Consider the following 17343-nt stretch of genomic DNA (forward strand, 5'->3'; position numbering starts at 1 on the left):
TACAAACTTGAATCTGCACTATATCAGAAAGCTTTCATTTAAATGTAAACTTCTTTGGACCAATGGTTCTTGAGGAGAAGATTTTTAAAGATTTTCCTCATATATTTGTATGTAAAACTTTGATCCCTTATTGTGGCCCCATCCTACCCCATGATTTTAACAAACTTGAATCTGCACTATGTCAGAAAGCTTTCATATCAATTAGTACTTTCCTAGCCCAGTGGTTCTTGAGAAGAAGATTTTTAAAGATTTTCCCTATACATTGTATATACCCCCTAGGGGTCATTATTTTAGCAAACTTGAATTTGTACTATGTCAGAAAGCTTTCATGTAAATGTCAGCTCTTCTGGCCCAGTGTTTCTTGAGAAGACTATTTTTAAATGACCCCACCCTAGTTTTGCATTTTGTGATTATCTCCCATTTGAAGGAAGCATGGTCCTTCTTTTGAACACAATTAAATGCCCTTTACCCAATGATGATTTGTACCAAGTTTGAAGAAGAATAATTCGAAAGTATGAACAGTATACAGACAGACGGACGGTGAGACCGACAGACGGACGGAGGGACAGACGACGGACAACGATGGATCAGAGAAGTTCACTTGAGTTTGTAGCTCAGGTGAGCTAACTAGGGATCGAGTTTTCACTTTACCGATATTAATTTACTAATGAAGATTCTGAAAACAGGTTGAATTTCACTGTACTCAATAGGCACCTAGGGTGGAATTTTTGAAATTTCCAAAGATCTGTTTCCAAGCGTGATGATATCAAACAAGAGGCCTACAGACCTTATCGGTCATCTGAGCATTATCTAAAAGTATCACTAACACCAATGGTTATGAAATCTAGAAAAACTTCCTGTTCTGCTTATTTAAGCTAAATTGTGTAGAGTCACTTTTAGCAGCAGCAGTTTCTACACAGTTCCCCGGCATTATGGGAAATCTTGAAGGTCGTGTAGAGTCACCTTTAGCGGCAGTAGTTTCTACACAGTTCCCCGGCATTATGGGAAATCTTGAAGGTCGTGTAGAGTCACCTTTAGCGGCAGTAGTTTCCAAAAATACAACAGCAACCTGTCGCAGGCAATAGACTCGTTTACAAATTTTCGAATGAAGTACATGCTTCCTGCACGATGGCCAACTTATGTTGAGCAAATTGTTTATTATTCGGCTTATTCATCAGCAAATATATCATATTCATCAGTAAAATGTTACATTAGCAGACTCAGTTATCAGCTTCGAATTCAAGAAAAACAAGACACGACTAAAGTAAGCATGAATCTTTTAAATCCTTCAAAGGACATGCGGTCTCTTATCCCCCCCCCCTCTTAAATCGCATTATATTGGCACTCTCTTCAGTATGCAAAAACTATTATGAGGCACATTATTTACTTTTGCCTTTCACTTTTCATTCTTTGCATTGCTTAGAGTCAATGTCCTAACAGTCTCTTACAACTCTTCGCTTGTAATTGCCATTCAGTTTTTTCAGTTCCTTCAAAATCAAATTAAATTAATCATTAGGGATTCCAAAACTGATAAGGGTTCGATTGTTTATATCAGGCTTACACGTAGTAATGAAACCACTACCTTATTTCAAACATTGCAACAATATCTACATAGTAGACCAATATCATCTGGCCCATTATTCCTTCACTTTAATGGCAAGCCTCTCACTTCATATCAGTGTACTTCAATTTTGCACAAAGTGTTACAGTTCATTCAGATCGACACATCTATCTTAAGTCTCATTCATTTCGAATTGGGAGGACTCGTATGCACCTCGTAGAGTTTTTTCAGAAGAAGATATCAAAATCAAGGGTAGATGGAAGTCTAATGCAGTTAAATCTTACATCCGGGTGTGAATTTTCATAATTTCGGAAAAGGCTTGCGAAAATATACTGGTTATTAACAATATGCTAACTTTTGCAGGTTCCCATAAAACAGTATGGATAATTGGATCATCGATCCTTGATAGATCACGCATTCAGTCACGCTTAGATCTATTTTGGTAATCAGCACCTGTACCTTCTATCCAGGAAAATTTCCATAAGATGGTTTGGCCAGATGGACATGATATGGAAACATATGGCACCTAAAAATGCTAGGGTTGGTTGATCAGTTTGGCCCTCCGGATGTTATAATGTTGCATTGGGGTGGCAACAGCATTGAGCGCATTCCTAATTCAGCTGGGTGGAGGATCTTATGTCTTGTTCCCCTGTTTTGTATCGAGACGGGGTTTATCTAAATGATATTGGCCAAGTTGTTTTATTAAATGACAATCAAAGGGGTGTTGCTAAATCAAGGGGTCTCTACACTATTCTCATAGAAGGTGCACAACATTTCCCACAGCGACTAGTTAATTAAGGTCAGTTGATTAGTTAATTGTCAGTTTGTCATGGTATTTGCCAAACTTTTCCGCATGCGGCGAATGTTTCCGTGCACCTTGCTTTAAAGCAGGTAATCAACGACATATGACGGAATTTTTATTTTTGAAGTCCGCCCTAGATTTCTGTTCATATCATTGCTCAGTGACTCATTTGATTTACCTGTATCCATATAAAAGCAATGACAAACAGTCTTAGTGAATTATTGTGTCTACATACATAATCAACTTTGCATGTAATGATAATTGGGAAAATGAGTTGTCGTAAAAGTGGAGGGGGAATCACCCCTTGTTGCTACAGGTACATGTGCCTGATATTTACTTTTGTGTAATTGCAATACAGATCGAGCTTTGCAATAGAAGTTGATTTACACAAAAGATTGAATCACACGTGAGAAAAAAAAACCCATATTTCATATCTTGAATCTAGTCGTTCGAGTACCTGAATTGAATGACAACATAAATACCTCAATTGAATGACAACATAAATACCTGAATTGAATGAAATAAATCTGACAAAATATTGATACTCCATAGCATTAGTCATTTTTTATTAAGAAAACGCAGATCTGTTTTTCACAAACCATAAAGAACAATCTTTAAATTCTCTTGGTAATAGTTTATGAAACATTTATTTTTAAATTTTCGGATATACGAGTGCATTGTACGATATCTCAAAAGCATTCGACTCAAATAGTGAAATGAACATTACATCCCTTCAAAATATTCTCCGAGGTTTGAAATACATAATTTTAATCTCTGAATCCATTATTTAGGTAGACCTCTGAGGCATTGACTGATGGCTGAGCCAAGGCCTTGTCGGGACTTGTAACGACGACCAGATAAGAACTTTCTAAGTTTTGGAAAACGAAAAAGTCGCATGGAGCTAGATATGGGGAGTGTGGTGGGTGTGACAAGACGGTAACCTTCTCCGATTTCAAACATTGCTTCACAAGCTCAGATGTATGTGATGGAGCATTATCATGAAGTAGACGAACATGCCTAAATCCTGACACAGGGCGTCGTTTATGATAATATTTCAAGGGCTTTTTAGTATAGCATCTCGGTAACACCGACCTGTAATACCTTTGCCCTTCAACACTGGAATTTGTACGGCTATACCATCACATCTGGTGTGTCCAGGGGTCCGTGTTTGCCCCACTATCTATTTTGTATTGCTTATAGGAGTTATGAGATTGATCGCTGTTCGTTATCTTCACCTTTCATGAGAAGAATATGCAATAAAGAATGTCCTATGTGCTTATGGTTCTTTTGGCAACTACATGCCTTTTGTCGTGTTTAGTTAGCCATATTTTGTTTCCAATTTTTCATACTGCTTCGAAATAGTGAACCCATGTTTCGTCACCAGTAACACTGTTTGCAAATTGTCTCTGATTGAATTTGGGAAACATTTTGAGCAATTGCTTTGTACTCGTACCCGTTTTTGGTCATCTGCCAATATACATGTATGTGGTATCCATCTGCCAGAAATCTTTCCTACTTTCAAAATACGCTTCTAAATGAAATGCACCTGCGATAGTGATATGCCAACAGCTTTGGCAATATCACGAATCGTGTATCTGCCATCACTTTCAATTATTTCCCTGACTTTTGAAACATATGCCTGGTCTGTTACAGCCTCACAGGTCGTCCAGATTTTGCTGCATCTTTGACGGTCCGAAATTTCTTTCTCCACCAACGAACTGTCTCATAAGATATATGTACAATTGTACCTTATCAGACCCATAAACTTCCCCCAATTCAGTTAAAATTTATATTACCGATTGAACCAGTTTTGTGCAAACTTTTATATAAGCTCTAATTTCTTCAATATTCTCAACCCGTTTCCCAATTTACTGTTCTCAGAGGGTAACAATATGTTTTTTCAAATGCTTCTCGACCAATCAGATTCGAGTATTTTACATGAAAGTATAATAAATTAACATTATATAACTATTTTGGACCTGCTCTAAAGTCAGAACCCTGAGGTTGCGAAATTCACAATTTTGGTATATTCCTCTGTTTATCCTAAATATGCATTTAGTTTTTATACGGTATCGCCAAGAATTCTTTCAAATGATAGAGATAATAATCACTATGTATGATAATTTTCGGGATCATGAAATTTTAACAGTTTTTAAAAAGGCTTCCTTGCTCTACATTACTATGCATTTAGTTTTTCTTACAGATGTGCAGTTGTAGAGATTTTTTAAGAATGGTTAAGCAGTTTATGCCCCGCTCCTAATACACCGGGGAAGCAGGTGTCTTGAAATTTACAATTTGCGTCCCAAAGATGCTTCATACCAAATTTGAAAAGAATTGGAATGGTAGTTATCAAGAACTTTAAAATGTTGCATTGTTAAAGTATGACAGACAACGCAGGAGGACAGACGCAGACTATAGCAATAGACACCTAGTGACTCAGGTGACCTACAAAAAAGAAGAGGAAGAAGCCTTTGCAGTATCCCTACACATGTTCCTTCTCCAAATAAAATGAACTTATTCAATTTTAGTTATCTCTGATTAGGAAATTTTGTGCAATCTGTATGTATATCAACCGTTCAGACGATCAGAGTTACAAATGCACCTCATGAAATTGAATAATTCTGATTTTTCCTTGATATCTATTAGCATAAGTAGAAGCATTTCCCAAATGAGCTTGCGTATGTTTATCCTGAAATATTGCTGGCCTACCATCGTTTTAGAAAAGTTTGAGTAAACAATATTACCTGATTGTGGTAATGCAAAGTATTGGCAGTGTGGGAGTGAAATTGGATAATATGATATTTTGCTTTGCTTTTATTCGTTAGTCCTTTTGGAAACACTTACTGACATTATTTAAGACTTTAAAAAGCCGGTAATTGACAGAATGAGAATTTCTAATTGTCGTTGAGGCGGAAGAAACTTAGATCTCACCAAGATCAGGTTCAGCCTGAGTAAATGTAAAATGGGTCCGGGTTTCACAAAACTATCTAAGATCTGGCTTTATTAAAACCTTTCTTAACATGTAAGTAATACATGTGTGTTGTACATGAAAATGTTTTTATTTATGAACACAAAAATATTTAAGAAATTTTCATTTTTGAAAATACATGAAGGCATGAACAGCGAAGCTTCGGAACTGTGCAATTAGAGACTGAGAAGCGTTGCAGTTCACGCCCTCAGGCATTTTTAATACCGAAATTCATTTTTCCCTATTTATTGTGAAATACCCTAAAGTATGGAGTTGGCGTCATGAGCTGCAAATTTTCAACGGCTTGTTTTAACTTTCGTCCAATCAGAACGTAGCAGGCGGAGCCAAGACATTAGCGCTGTCGCGTGAATAAAGCAGCTGTAGCGGTTGTCGCGGTTGGGTTAAATTTCTGTCAGAGTTCCCAGCCGTAAAAAGAGGTACAATATTTATCAAGGTCACATTGTTCATATCTGCATGGCATTCACGAGGAACATTACAGTTGGTAAATACATCAAAGTCAAAATAGTGGAAATGTAAATATAATTGATTTTCAATCGAGTCGACTCTACAATGTTACATATTGTATAATACCTTCTGATTGATGCAAATTATTATCATACATGTACCAATTCGAAACATTGAATAAATTTCTAGAAATCAGAACGATTTTTCTTAACCCCTTCTCTACCGTACCGGTCAATTTAACCGGTGGCGCGTAAAAACAGGGCAACGCAAAAGGAGTGCCTCTAAATCTTTGAAACTATGGTCATAAGATATATGATCTATATATTATATTTTTGACAATTTCCTCTATTTTTTGACTATGTAAAAATCAATAAAGTAAGTAAAGCCATTAAATTAAAAAAAGCATTTAAAGTGAAGGATGGCTTCGTCTAAATATGACGCAACGCTTTTTCGAAAGGTTATTTTCCCCCTCGATGATTTTTTTTTTATTTTCCTTATGAATTCAATATTTTTTATATTTTTGAAAAGCATATATTCCCTGCTTTCAGAAGATATAAAAATTATTTTTAATGCCTGGCAAAGTTATAAGAAAATAGCAATTTTTTGCACATGTACGTTTTCTTACGATTTTATTTCTCAATGTTTAAACATATCCGCGTTTTACCTATATTTATATATGGAAATAGGGAAAAGTAAATACAGCCTGTAAAAGTAGAGGAAATTTCCATTTTGATAGGCCCTTATTCGTGTTATAATTCTCGGTAGTTTTTATATTACGATAAAATGAAATTGGGACATGCTGCGCGGTTTTCTTTAAAATTAGCGACAAAACGTCGTCGCTAAAAACGATCGACGCGCGTCGCACAATAAAGTGGTGAAAACTATAAAAATTGTATTGTCCTCTTTTAGTAAATTCAATACCTTTTGATACACTAAAACAATATACACATATGTATGAAATAATCAGCCAGGTATTCTCTGCTTTTTTAAAAAAGCATAAAACGAATATTGGTAGATAACAGTTACACAACCTACCTATGTAACTTCATAAAACCAGGGGCCTATATACCGGTTAGTATATAGGTCCCTGTTAAAACACCTATTGAGAATGTTACATCGGCAGAGTAAATTTAAAAAAAAAAGATAAATAAAATACTTCAATTTCAGATATAAACGTTATATTTGTTCGGAATAGTAATAATTTCCCCCCTGCCAAACAAATAAAACTAAAAAGAAGTTCGCATATAGCCTATAGGCCTATAGTTTTATTTTTCCGTGATCGGGATCGTGGGGCCCGCGGGGTTTTCTGAAAGTGTACACGGGGAACACACGTGTTTCTGTTTCAACGAAAACAACACAGCTTCACTGTCACAGCGAAGTCTTGTATTTTACATCTTTAAAACGACCTGATGTCAGAAGAAGATGCCGTGGAATTCCTGTAGCAGGATGACCCAAACGATCATGCATTCAGTATAAACACGTACATGTAAGTTGATGTAGCCACATAGGCCGACTAGAAAAAAAATGCAGTTTTGTTATCTATGAAAAATTCACGATTAACGCGATTTGATGCCATAATTTGTCGTTTCATGAAAGAAAATATTTATATTTTATGATATCTAAACCAAGTGAATAACACCCAATTGTTTATTAAGAGCTGACATCATTTAATCTGTCTTGGTCCGGCATTAATCCGTCTGATTAACACACCCCCCCCTTTCCAGAATTCTCTCCTTACCTGACATGCGAGTGTAAGAAGTGGGTGGATTTAGTGTACAATGAGAAGGGGGATGGTGTGGTTTTAATCAAACTGGGCATTCATGGCCGCTGGTGAGAGAACTATTTTCCAGGATTTTTCCATGTTTATTAAAAGTAATCTTTCTATGAAAAGAAAACACAATCTGTTAGGAAAACATATTACGTCATTGTAATGATAGAATTTATTATCATAATTTGAATTATTTTCTTCATATTGTAACAGAAATATAAACGAAATGTGTGTTTGGGCCGAAATGGGGGGGGGGGGGTGGGTGCGTAACATCTAAGTCTGATTATGACAGGCTAATGAAAAATCATATAGATTTCTCTTTTATCCAAATGCATGTATTTTATATACACTAAGTAGCTTATGACCATAAATTACATGTGATCCATACGTGCTGGTACTGGTATGCTATGAGCTATGATCTTGCCTAGATTTTCTCTAATTTCGACTAAATCCACACCCCATCAGAGTACCATGCAAGGGAATTTAGACACTGTGTACCATGAAGAACCAATTCAATTCTACTTTTATATCTGGGGTCACATATTTTCCCTCACAGTTGCAGTATTTTCGCTGGACCCTGTAGGTTTTAACCTGAATTTCTTCAGTACCCCCCCCCCCCCCCCCATGTATATGCTTGGCATAATGCTGACACCTACATCATGCATATCTTCTTTTTTTTTCATTACGCACTCTGCTATACTTGCAGTGTATAATAATATATTCCATTCATTTCTAACACATGTACGTACGCAATCCCCTACCAAATGTCACTTCAAATACAGGACATCTCTATCTTTAAATAAATTTGAGCTGTACTTAAGTGCGAAACTGTCCCTTGCTACCATGAAACTTATATTTTGCTTTAAAACATAAACCAACAATTCTTAATTGTAATTTCTTTTCATCTTTAAAAAGGGTATTGACATCCCAATATTTAGTGGGAAGTTCCCAGGTATAGTCCGCTAGTGACAGTCTGCTGACAAATCCAGACGATGGAAGGATGCTGATGTGAAGGACACAGGGACACCTGATCCAAGAACTGTGGCATTTCATTCAGAGTGACAACCTGACATATCTTTGGCCCTTTTTGTTCGCCATCTTTTTGCTTGTTGTACACTTTGGAACAAGTTTCCAAGGTCTGTATTTTAACTAGTCATTGTTTGTTATTTGTGATAATCATGTATGGGGAAAATCAGGACAGATGTGTTGAAATCCTATGTAATTACATTGTATGTATCTACTGATTTTCCCCTGTTTGAACTGGTCAGTACCATATTTATTTGTGAAATTATCTATATGGGGGAAATCAGAAATGATGGGTTGATATATTTTGCAAGATTATGACAGTGTTCGTGGATCGCTGATTTCCCCCCTTCTTTGTATGAACCTTTATCTTCGTCATTTGTTGTCTAAAATAAATGACATATTTCATTCTCATACAGTTTTACAGTGTTGATTTTTAAAGCAAAAACAAGCTTCGGTGAGCTGTCCTCTTGAAAAGGAAATAGTATGAGACATAAAATATCTATATATTATTTATATTAGTTAGTACCGGGTAATCCGTATTGTACCTCTGAACATTAAACCCCGTCGGGAACCCCTATTCAACATTAGCACAGTTTGTATCTGAACCAATGAAAACTTGTGTATAGATCACGTGTCTACTTCTGTTGGAAAGTCTTGTAAAAAGCGTGTTGAAATTTGAGAAATCCAGTAACCCACCACCTCCCCATCTTAAATCCCACCTATATATATAAAAATGTAGCTTAATTATTCGTCATCTTATTGTAGCCCTTTTTGTTCGCCATCTTTTTGTTTTGTTTTGTTATTTGTGATAATCATGTATGGGGAAAATCAGGACAGATGTGTTGAAATCCTATGTAATTACATTGTATGTATCTACTGATTTTCCCCTGTTTGAACTGGTCAGTACCATATTTATTTGTGAAATTATCTATATGGGGGAAATCAGAAATGATGCCTGACATTCAGTTGGTATGACTCTTTGAAGTTGAATATAGGGTTAAATCTATACATTTGGTTAACAATAAATAATATTAAATAAATCCAGATAATATTCACAAATGGAATCATGGCATCATGACACAATGAAATGCGTGTTTTACTGGCTTTTTTTTACTGCATTATTAGGTATCACATACATACAAAAAGAGACAAAAAATGAAAAATCATTATTCTGTTTTTAATTATAAGGTATGACAAGTTTTCTAAATGCTGACAAAAAAGGTATAGTGGCCAAAACTGATTTTATTTGCAAATTCCTTTCAGATATGGGACCCGATTATTCAGAGAACTGCAGATTTTAGGAAGCTGTTTTTGACAGAAGATTTGGGTTTCTCCATCTGTATTGCCACCAACCATTGTGCTGAGATGGTCATATCTAGGGGGAAGGATTGTCATTATGCTTCCCAAGGAAGTTCGCATTCTCTCACAGAAGAGGAATTGTACAGGTATTACTAGTTTTAAAGTACCGATATTGTGACAGTGATTATCAGTTAAAAACGAATAATAAAATGCATAATAAAAAACAACAATTATGTAAATAATTGCATTTATGTGTTGAATGCTGTTTTTTTTTTGCATGTAAATGTTAGTAAGTTAATATACTTTTTGTATTGTTTGTAACTCTGTGGCTTTGATTTTTCTTTATATGTAATGTTACTGGTCTTCTCCCAGGCCTTGCAGGTGTCAGGTGCCATATTATGTAATTTTCCCAGTTCTGCAGTTGCGGCAGACTTGTTACGCAATTCCGAAATTTTCCATGGCCAAATCTTACCCCTTTGTGTGATACCAGCCAATCAAAATTTATTATCGTTGTCACGTGTTCTGATGCCGTCGGTAACTGACCAGTCAGCCTTGGGTCATTCTCGCTTCATCGAAGCTATTGATAGCATCAAAAAATTTGGCACAGTAATTGAATAAAACAAATTGATCTTAAACGATTTCTGGGAAATCGGCGTCATAATCATTGTAAGTGCTTTGCAACGCATTATTGTGGTTTTCAGTGATTGCGATCGACTATCATTTTGAGCTGGTTCCGGTCGGGGTACAACAATGAACGCAATAGACGTGTGTGTGGTAGGACATTCTTATATCCGAAGACTCAAGGAGTATTGTGCGCGAACAGGGACTGGAAATTTGGATTTGGACCCATGTGCATTTAATATCACTTTCAGAGGCAAAGGAGGACTGAAATCGAGGAGATGTGATTCGCGCTCCGAACTTCTATGTTTTGACATTGTCCCTGATATTGTGTTCTTGCAAATCGGCGAGAATGATATTGCTGCAACTACGAACAGTAAGAAATTAGCTGAGGATATAATTTCAATCGCGCAATATCTTTGTGATGGAGTCGGGGTCAGATTAGTCATCATTGGCCAGTTGATTCGCCGCATGCAATTTGCGTCATGTAGATACTTTAATATCACGGTGATAGAGACGAATCAACATTTGAAACAGCTAAGTGACCCCCTGTGTAGTATCCATTACTGGAGTCATAGAGGGTTTTGGAATGACCTGCATTATCTCGGCCCAGATGGTGTCCATTTGCTCTGTACCCCCGACGAGGACCAGCCCATGAGAAAATATCGCCGCAGTATCAGGAATGCGGTGATACTGCTTTCAAAACTTATAAGGCCAGTATAATCTATAACCATGATATGTTTGCCTTGCATATGTTCGAAATTTTGGACATCTAGACAATTTCAATTTCACTTTGGTAGTGCAAATATACACTATTATATTGAAATTCATACTGTACTCATTGAAGCAATTTATAGAGATGTATAGATATATTTTTTCAGAGTAGCTATGAAGGAAACAAACACTTGATTCTACACATAAGCAAAACAGATAATAGAATATCTATTAGTCAAAGTATGTTGTTATGGCCCTATGTTATATGTCATTTATTCAAATGACGCAAATAAGGAAAAATATATACATAATATAATAAGGGGATCAGACCAAAAACTATTCACACAATACATAATGACATATCAATCTGCTGATCCCCTAAATTTACGGAAGAACAATATATGCAAAAATTATAAAATTGATTAGGTCTACAGCGAAAAGATGGCACATCAAAAATATGAAATATGTCATTTATTCAAATGACGCAAATAAGGAAAAATATATACACAATATAATAAGGGGATCAGACCAAAAACTATTCACACAATACATAATGACATATCAATCTGCTGATCCCCTAAATTTACGGAAGAACAATATATGCAAAAATTATAAAATTGATTAGGTCTACAGCGAAAAGATGGCACATCAAAAATACAAAGGCCATAACATATCTTAAAACATATCAATGCAAGTAAGGTAGGAAAAGATGGGGTGGTGGTGGGTGTGCCAAATTTTTTGATGCTATCAATAGCTTCGATGAAGCGAGAATGACCCAAGGCTGACTGGTCAGTTACCGACGGCATCAGAACACGTGACAACGATAATAAATTTTGATTGGCTGTTATCACACAAAGGGGTAAGATTTGGCCATGAAAAATTTCGGAATTGCGTAACAAGTCTGCCGCAACTGCAGAACTGGGAAAATTACATAATATGGCACCTGACACCTGCAAGGCCTGGGAGAAGACCAGTAACATTACATATAAAGAAAAATCAAAGCCACAGAGTTACAAACAATACAAAAAGTATATTAACTTACTAACATTTACATGCAAAAAAAACAGCATTCAACACATAAATGCAATTATTTACATAATTGTTGTTTTATGTTTCCTCATGCTGCACAAACTCACCGCAGCTCCGTTTTTGCTGAGTTTAGATCAATAACATCAACACCACTGTAGAGATGAAATATGTCATTTATTCAAATGACGCAAATAAGGAAAAATATATACATAATATAATAAGGGGATCAGACCAAAAACTATTCACACAATACATAATGACATATCAATCTGCTGATCCCCTAAATTTACGGAAGAACAATATATTCAAAAATTATAAAATTGATTAGGTCTACAGCGAAAAGATGGCACATCAAAAATACAAAGGCCACCAAATGTGAGCGGCCAAACAGACTCTACAGTGGTGTTGATGTTATTGATCTAAACTCAGCAAAAACGGAGCTGCGGTGAGTTTGTGCAGCATGAGGAAACATAAAGATTATCTCTACCAAAATTAATCTTGCTGTGCGTCTAACACATTTATTAGATGTGTACTACAATTACCTCTGATAAAATTTCATAAGTAATTAATGTATACTAGTAATTTTCAGAGGGCCTTGACTATAGAAAACATTTACAGAGCCAATTGAGCATTCAAAAGCTCTGACAATACATTAGTATTTAGGGCTAAGTATTAAGAAATTCTTTTTTTCCAGATTTTTGTGCATTATCTTATACATATTTGCTGTGAAGTTCCAGTCGATAGACAGATATTGGTCAATGCATGTCCCTATCGGAACAACCCAGTACAGTGTATCAGGAATGATGTCTAGAAATAAGTTTTAAGAGGTTGAATATAAGAACATTTTTGTTAAATATGATGCAAGTACATTTAAATCTAGTGATTGAAAGTAAGTACTTGAACATTCGTATACGTTGAACTTGCAGAGGAAAAACGGGTAGTACTTTTTGATAACATTTGATAAGGTGCTGTAACTGCTGTTGCTTAGCAACCAAATATATTTGAATGCAAAAAATTAAATTATTTTAGATTAACAATAAAGATCTTTGTTTTAATGTTGCAATATTTATTCTATTTAGTGGAACATAATGGCAAGACGTCATATTATTAGAAAATGATGGATATGTACAATGTATATAAAGTACAAAGTTTCCATTTTATGACCTTTGACCTTAATTCTCTTCATCATATTTTTTCTTAAGGTAGAGACGGATAGCAACCACGTGATCAGTAAAAATCGTGTATTTGCACGTGAATTTGTTTTCCGGAATTCCGTACACCGTCATAGAGTAGTTGAAAAACATAAAGGGGTTCCGAAAGTACAAGTTGTTGCTGTGACTGACTCGATGATTGAGGGGGTCGTCTCGACGAAAGATAGAGACAGTTGGCCATAGTTTAGATTAGGAATACGTCAATGTAATAATAGTGGACCAAATGTTTCGTCCGTGCAGAATGGCACTTTTTACCTCACGACCATGCATAGCTGCGCTACGTAAACAATTTTACAAAGTTGTTGATGTAGCGTGATCGTGATGTCCGACTCCGAGTGCTGCGAGTTTCAATACTGTTTATGTAGTCATTGAGAGTTTAAACAAAGTTTCTTCTGAGAAGAGGGATTCGATGGATGCATTCAACGTGGACAACGAGATTATAATTTCGTTTGGTAAGTGAAAAAATATGGCAAATTAAATTTGTATTCAACCCACTTTTCCTCTGCTATTTCACAACGTGATTTTATAATAACATCTATAAACACACAACTTGGAGATGTTTCATTTTCTTTGCATTTATGTATTCCATATGTGCCCAAAATATAACTCCTACATGCTCATGTAATTGTAAATGAATATCATGTATATGCCACATTTTAAAAAAATAGGGCTCTCCCAAGTTTGGGGGGGGGGGTATACATGATAGTACTTATAATATCTTGAAATTTCATTGACCTAAGAGATATATCAAATCTGGGGTTTCATGTTTCACACAAGCATGCAAGTCTACAATTTAAAATATTAATATTTTGTAAAATCACAAGCCCCCTCATAGGCAAATGTATGTATTGTATGAACATAAGATATGTATGTCCTTCTCTTGACCCACACTTGGTAAAGGAAACATGTCTGATAAATCTAGAGTTGACTTGTTTTGATATTATTAGAATGAACTGGTAGTTTATCATATGAAAACATATCTGTCATCTCATATTGCAATATGATAATCATGATGTTTATTCACCTCATTAAGGGGGGGGGTGTATGGGGTATGTACAGTTTAAATAGAAGTTAGCTATACGAATATAAAGTAAATAACAATCATTCAGATGTACTACTACTGCAAGAGTTCACATTGCTGCACTGCACACATTTAACATAGTGTTACATATGTAATACTGATTTCAGACAAGATTTTAAAAATTAACATAATAAATGTAATTTTCAATATATCAGTATTTTAAAGTTCACTGAAGATGCATTGAGACACACAATTTTAAAATTGACATTGTCTGACACAGTATAATTAATGATTAATACTGACTGTGCAAATATTAATTATGATGATTTTTTCCCTAAGTGTCATCCTAAGGACCAGTGCAAGTTGAAATGGGCTTCGAGTCAACAACTTCAACAGCAATTTGCCTTGAAAATCAGCAAGAAAGGTACAGTATTTTCTAAGATAGAATTTTTTATTTTAACACCAGACATTTGTAAAGACAATTCTTAGTATATTAAATAATCATATTCATCTCTTTTTTTTCAATATTTGAATATAAAAAATATATTTTAACAGGTACTTCATTTACATTGATGATGTCATATCCCCTGGACCCCACAACTTTACAGGTTACAGAGAAAATTCAAGAACTTCTGCACAATGTGGAACTTGGATAGAATCAATAATGTATTTGTGAGAAAGACAATAATATTGCATAAATGTAGATGAAGTGTCATTGTTGATTATTCTAAGTTTTTGATATATCAAAATCAGTAAACATTTCTAAATCAAAATAAAATACCAATTTTATATCTTTTAATCAATGTGTTTGAATTTCTCATTTTCTACTACCCCCCCCCCCCAACACATTCAGTGCATATATACCGTGAACTGGGAGAAATTAGGGGGGAGGCAACCGGCGCGAGCCCCCCTAAAATTTTCAAGATTAAGGTAAATCGTGGTATGTTGTTTAGAAAAATGTATACGATAAAAGAAGCAATAATTTCCTCCAATCTCGGAGAAATAAATGTCTGACAAAACGTTTTGATTTATTGAATTACTTTTAGACCCCTGCCTCATACAGTCCGTTCCCCCCCCCCCCCCCCCCCCGATTACAGTTCCCAATCCGCCCCTGAAATAGCTTATAGAAACCTTCTTATTGTCATGTTCAATTCTCAGAGGTAATTTGGGATCGAATGCTTAAACATTTTAAGTTACTAAAAAGTCAGTAGTTTATCTCTGCTGGCTAAATCCTTCTTCTCAATGCGCCGAGTGCAATTCATGATGTCTATGTTCCTGCTCATTCTTTCTCCTCCATACCATGCAGTATATTAAAGGGGTTGGGATGTAATGGAGACATTTGTTTTAACAAATATAAATTGTATTTCTATTTTTTGTGGGGATTTTTATGTGGGAAAACTCTAATATTAATCATCAAATGTGATGACGTATGATAAATTTATATTCTGAGTGTAAGTGCACAAAGGTCAACAACGAGAACTACAACAGAGTATAAGCTAAAATTTGAAATACATACTTTCTGTATTATATTTATTAATTTAAAAAAGGTATTACAAAGAATCTTCGAATTTCAGCAAGCTTTTTTTGATGGATTGTTTACAACATCTTTTAATAATCCCTTTTCTTACGAAAATGTGTAGTTTGTAAAAAGGGGGTGGGGTTAGGAATTTTTTGCTAGTTCCATATTGAACCCCATTATGGTGTATAATTTTTTTGTTATATTTAACTTACTAATAGACTAACCACTTAATGAAATAAAATAAGAAATTTGATGGGTAATTTTTTTGCACCTAAAGCAAAAGTATGACCCTGTGTGCAAATATTGTGCACTATTTTAAGGTGATAGGCCAATGTAGCTGTGTTGAAGTAATGTTGTTGCATGTTAACAATGATTGCTGAACTTGAAATTGATGTGTAATATACAATTATGTGAAAGGTTGTTTGAAACCATATATGACAAGTTATGATCCTTTTTACAATAAAAATGTTATAGCTCTATTTGTATATTGCCCTCTACTTATTTTTCTTCACTTTTTACGCTTTGCAAAGACTAAAGAAGGTGCTATTAAAATTGCCATATTTCTCAAAAACAAGGTCGATTACCAACATTGATTTTTTAATATGTTTTATATCAAAGCTTCATCATAAACATATATCGAAATTTAAAAAATTCAATGGTTAATTTTTTTAGCATCAACCTATCAATCTCTACCTTAAGGAAAGTCCGTGCCTTTACGTATCCGGTTTTAAATTTTAAACACCGACTAGAAAGTTCCAGTTATAACTTCTTTGTCCGATGTTTGTAGTTTACGAAAACTGTACGAGTCAAATTTAGCATTCAAATGTGAATCTTAGATATATTTACCATGAATTATTATAGTATCAAGTCCACACTAGTTCCAATGGTACAAAGCAATGTAATATCTACATTGATCTCTAAAAGGCTCATAGCTTGCAATCTAAGCCTGAACAAGTTAAAAATCATACATAGGCGTGACCCTGACAGTGGAATTCAAACTGTTTTTAGTGAGTTTGTGTTTGGTTCAAAGAAACCCAGAATTATAAATCCTCAGAAAATCATCAGCAAAGCTGTTGAATATTTGAACTCTTCTTCACAAGTACTTTCAAGAAACAAAATTATTTGTATATGAGCTGTAGTTGCTAGAATCTACACATATGTTACACTATATTCATTTTTTCTATAAGTATGAGATAACATGTAGGTATTTTTATGTATGATATGATTGATAGCCAAACAAAAAAAGAATAACACACACACCAAAAAAATTGTGAGAAAAAGGAAGGGGGGAGCCCCCCCCCCCCATTCTTGTGTTCTAATTGTCTGGTAGGACACAAATTTC

General features: G+C 35.0%; 1 protein-coding gene across 1 annotated transcript; it reads left to right on the forward strand.

Moving 5' to 3' along the window:
• Positions 1 to 10187: 10187 nt before the first annotated feature.
• LOC125676148 (uncharacterized) lies at positions 10188 to 15545 on the forward strand. The gene is made up of 3 exons (XM_056164909.1): positions 10188 to 13913; positions 14822 to 14906; positions 15038 to 15545. Exon 1 carries the CDS (start codon positions 10640 to 10642, stop codon positions 11228 to 11230), a length of 591 nt encoding a protein of 196 aa, XP_056020884.1. The 5' UTR covers positions 10188 to 10639; the 3' UTR covers positions 11231 to 13913; positions 14822 to 14906; positions 15038 to 15545.
• The last annotated feature ends 1798 nt before the right edge of the window (positions 15546 to 17343 follow it).

This window comes from Ostrea edulis, chromosome 5, assembly GCF_947568905.1.
Source record: "Ostrea edulis chromosome 5, xbOstEdul1.1, whole genome shotgun sequence".
Lineage (NCBI taxonomy): Eukaryota > Metazoa > Mollusca > Bivalvia > Ostreida > Ostreidae > Ostrea > Ostrea edulis.